We start from the raw sequence: 4,765 nt of genomic DNA, 5'->3' as shown, positions 1-4,765 counted from the left end.
CTGTAAGACCCTTCGTGTGCTGTAATGGGCAGGACAGAAATGGAATGTGGTTCTCAAAGAGACAGAGGCCAATTTCAAGGCGTTTAGAAGAGGAAGTGATGAGAAGATAAGTTTATTTTCTATCTAAACATAAAAACAGCATTTTAATAACAACTAAAGGTGACACAGATACTTTATTATTGTATAGTATTTAAATATATGCCTGAGAAACATAATATTGGCCCTTTAATAAATAAAAATACAACAACAACAGGCTGAAAAAGTCCAAGCGAGTTCTCAGTAAAACACATGCAGTTATCACTGAAACTCAATCTGCACAATCATCTCTAGAAAGAAACTTTAATGCAAAAACTTCCAACCAAACTGCAAAATATTACCTTGTGATGAAATGAATATAAAAATCTTGGAAGGAGACAGAATCTACACATAACACCATGCTAGCCTACAGATCTACTTGCTTTAGAAATGTTTTTGGGTTTGCCGTCATAATGCCAAGTAAACATAGAACAAAGTGTCAACGTGACGCCACTGAGGTGAGAATGCAAGCTGTGAATTAAAAAAATTACAATGCTCATTTTGAAGCTGTACATTAAAATAGGTCTTCTCCCAGTGGGACGGGACCAGAGGGTCTCCAGGGGGAAAAGCCCAGGTGGCATCCTAATCAGCTGGATGAAAGACCTGAGCTGACCACTTTTGATGCAAAAGAGTAGAGACTCTAAATAAGCTCCATCTGGATGATTAAACTCCTCACCCTGGATTTTAGGTTGAGTCCAGCTACACGTAAAAAGCCCATTTTAACTGCTTGTACCTGGGATCTTGTTCTTTTGATCATTACCCATTCCTTGTGTCCAAACGTTAAGTTTAAAATGTTGGTGGAACAATAAATCAAGACTGAATTCCTTTTTGAACACAGCAAGCAGGTACCTCATTACTGCGAGCAAGCCCCCGATCCATCAGTCAATCTCCTGTTCAATTCCAACAGAACACTCCGATACTTGAACCCCTCAGTTTTAAACAGACTCATTCCCAACCCATAATGAGCCCCAGCTTCTGCAAAAAGCAGAAATTAGGTTGCTGAAGTTGCCAAACCTGACACCCTCCTCTCCAGGTCAGTGCCTTGAGATCCTGTTTACGAACACCCCAAACAGGATCAGAGAGAAAAAGCATCCCTGAACAAGTCCACCCTGCACCCAGAACAAGTTTGACTTTGACCGGACATGGCTCTCACTTTGGTTATTCAGGGACAAAGTACCCCTTAAAAGAGCCCCCGGTACTCCATACTCTCACTGTATCCCACATCTCCACAAGGGTGAAGATCTGGTCCACTGTTCCACAGTAAGGATAGTCATGGCCATGGAACAAAATCTAGGGTTTGTTTAATTCAAATTTCCAACTACACCTCCTCTGACTTCACCTGTAGCCCATTACCATTTTCCTGGTTATTAAGAATTGCTGAAAATGCAGCATAGCTTTTTAATAAATTAACTTATTTATTTTACATATCAAAATAGGGTCATCACGAAACTCCAAAAATGATAGAAAATAAAGCCAAGCTCAGCTTGTTTTGGTCCTTTCTTTCATTGCCCTCAGGAAGTCTAAGCCCCCAAACCACAGCTGCTTAAGCAAATATGCTAGAATGAACCAGCCCCATCTCTGAGCTTCTCTCAGTCTAACTGATCCATAGCTGACTCTGGCTTTGCATAAATGAGAATGATGCAGTCAGTGTGGGTTTAGCTGTTAGCAGTCAGAGCGAAAAGTCTGCCGGGACCTCGTTTGAACTGTCTCCTGAAGCTATCTCCCATAATGGAAAATATACAGAAAATATTTTTGGAAAATGATGCAGGCTGATGTTGCTCCAAGTTGGGCGAAATTACTCAGACTGCCATGAACTGCATCATTACTAAAGAAAAGTTTTAGTGACTTAAATGAGTAAAGATAACAGTAACCTGTAGCTATAGAAAGCAAGAGAGAGATATATCAGTAAAGTGAAAGACAAAAAAAATGTTATTTTTTTTTTTTTTTTTAGTTTGAAGCAACACAAGGGGAATTCTGTGTATTTCCATGTGGCAGACTCTTTTAACCAAAGCCAGTAAAGGTGTGCGTACGCATTGCTCTGTTTTACTAAATATAAAATTAGGTGCATGGTGCCTCAAACAGAAGCACCTATTATGGTCTGTCGACTACTTCCTGGCAGGATGTCCACATGCTTTCAAATGGGCATGTTGCCAAGACGGTGACTCACACACCTGTAGCCATCTAAGACCACATGAAGAGTCCTCAAAAGGACAAATTAGCTAAACAAACAAATGCATGTCCATGCCGTGTTAACAAAAACATCCACAGCGCTGTGAAAAAAAAACACTCCGTAATATATTCCTTAACACAGGCTGCTCTTGTGCATACACCACGTTAAACTACACACCATACCTGCCCACACGTCTGCATAAGCAGCACCGAGTGAAGAAAGCACACTGTGGGTGCACATGAGTCACCACATTACAGCGTTCTCCTTAAAGAACAGAAGACGGAGAAAAAGACCAAAAGGCTGGTAATACTGCATGTGTACCATTTCCCTTAATGCGCCAAGTCAATAAATAAGTCTAAAGTTATTTGTCCAGATGTAACTGTAAAAAAAGTTAAGAGAGTTTAAATGAGCCTATCTTCATATACATTACATTTGTTTGTTTGCATCAGTTTTTTTCAGTTTTTTTGTAAAGTTTAGCATAAATATCCTCATACATAGAGTACAACGTATTGATAGTATTGTAACATATTGTGAAGCATTTTATTGTGTCTTATTGCATTGTAATGCATTATATGTATTGTATTGTTTCATATCATGTCATTATGTATCATGTTGTGACGGATTGTGTTGTATTGTAATGGGCTGGACACATGGGGAGCGACCTGAGACAGATGGCAGTCATCACCACCGGTGTGAAAACCAACACAGAACATGATCGCGATGACAGCATTGTGAATCAAGTCGCTTGTTTTCAAGAAATTTGATTGGTTCTTCTTCTTCTTGTAGATTTTATTGGCGGTTAGCAAAAAACTGAATGGCTGAAAGTGAATGCTTATTGCTACCAATACGGAGAATTTGATTGTTCATGAAATTGGAGGGATTTTGACATCTTCAAAGTAGTATGTGATTTTCCTATTTTATATTTGTATTTTTTATTTTATTTTAAGAAGACAAAACTAAAATAATGTTTTCCTCCATGTTGAAAGTGGTTGCTGACAGCAGTGTGCAGCAGACTTTCCACTCATTGGTGGGTCCATGAAACCCTTGCTAACTAGTTGTCGTGTCATGCGACAGCGACAAAACATTTTTCAACTTTCTCTAGTATCGCACCACAAACCCACTTCTGAACGTCTTTGTGTACGAGCTCGAAATTTTGCATGAACAAATTTTCCCTGTCGCTTGCCTTCCTCCAGACAAGCGATTGTCGCCTCATCACACAAGTTTTGTAGGAAATGCCTGGAGAGGGAGCGATRTTCCCCACCCATGTGTCAAGCTCATAAGGCACTGACTGAACTTAGAAGATGAAAGAAGCAGGTGTACCAGTTTCCTATAGTGTTGTTTCTCCTGGCGTAGAGTGGCTACTTCATGCTTCAGAGCTTGGTTCTTCTCCTCCAGCAATCGAAAGTGGTTCACATTACAGGTTGTAAAGTGTCCTGCAGCTTGTTGAGAGGAAACATCGTATTTAGACTGAAAGACAAAAACAAGAGGAAAGTCACAAATGTTTTGTTGAACTCGCTTTTATTCAGAGTTACACCACAGGCCAGAACAAACCACAGATATTAGCATGTTAACACACTTAGGAACATTTGTCATCACCAGATATGAGACCTATACACTCTCAGAGATTATAAATAAATCTATAAAACTTATGAACTTGTAACATAGTTGAACTATGAATTTAGGATGTAAATCGAATGGTCATTTGGGATGGCATTTGCAGAAATGGGCTTCCTCCGCTTCCTGTTCAAAAATATGTGGAAAGATTGAAATTCCAGAAAAGTAGAGGACCATCCATACTCCGAAATGAACAACTTGAGCTAAATAAAAGCTTAATTAGTTGTTAATCTTGCCTTAGGAGGTGCAGTTCCATCTTATGGAGCAGGAAATGAATTTAACTCCAAAAAGAAGCTGTTGTTTCTGCTACAAGTTTTAAGTCTCAATAATATTTACCTATGATTTTCCAGGGCTTGGAATTTTTATTGGTAACAAAAACCATGCTCTCACAGTAGACCAAACTATTTATATCACTAAAATGCAGGCTGCAGGACTTTTTTTGAGCACTGAAGATAATTTCTTCACTTTTTCAAACAGTCATCAAGCATGAATGACAAAAAAATTGTATATTAARATGAAACATTTGGTTTTATTTGCACTGATTGTAAGTGAACTGTTATGATATCAGCCTTCAGCTTGATGCCAGAGGATTTATCTGCATAAATCCTCTGACTGACAGTGTTTGGTTGAGGCAAAAGCAAGCCTCTTGAAATTAAAACACTCTGTCAGTTTGGATAAATTTTTGTTTGGTTTATGACTGAAATTGAAATTTAGCCACCATCCTTTGCTGATGCCAACTTACAGCAGGTAAAATAAGTATTGAACACGTCACCATTTTTCTCAGTAAATATATTACTAGAGGTGCTAATGACAAGAAATTTTCATCAGATGTTGGTAACAACCCAAGTGATCCATACATACAAAGAAATCAAACCATAAATGTCCAGAAATGAAGTTATTTGTAAT

The 4,765-nt window shown here is 38.6% G+C and overlaps 1 protein-coding gene across 7 annotated transcripts in view; it reads right to left on the bottom strand.

Annotated features, from left to right (window-relative positions):
• The window catches only part of rimbp2a (RIMS binding protein 2a), an 84,685-nt gene that overhangs the window by 66,926 nt on the left and 12,994 nt on the right, over positions 1-4,765 (bottom strand). For all 7 annotated transcript variants that reach the window (XM_014003915.1, XM_014003917.1, XM_014003911.1 and 4 more), the window contains one exon: positions 3,566-3,712. In XM_014003915.1, coding sequence (XP_013859369.1) covers positions 3,566-3,712 — 147 coding nt within the window. The remainder of the gene's footprint in view (positions 1-3,565; positions 3,713-4,765) is intronic.

This window comes from Austrofundulus limnaeus, unplaced genomic scaffold, assembly GCF_001266775.1.
Source record: "Austrofundulus limnaeus strain Quisiro unplaced genomic scaffold, Austrofundulus_limnaeus-1.0 Scaffold20, whole genome shotgun sequence".
NCBI classification, from domain to species: domain Eukaryota; kingdom Metazoa; phylum Chordata; class Actinopteri; order Cyprinodontiformes; family Rivulidae; genus Austrofundulus; species Austrofundulus limnaeus.
This window is presented reverse-complemented; position numbering and strand designations above follow the sequence as displayed.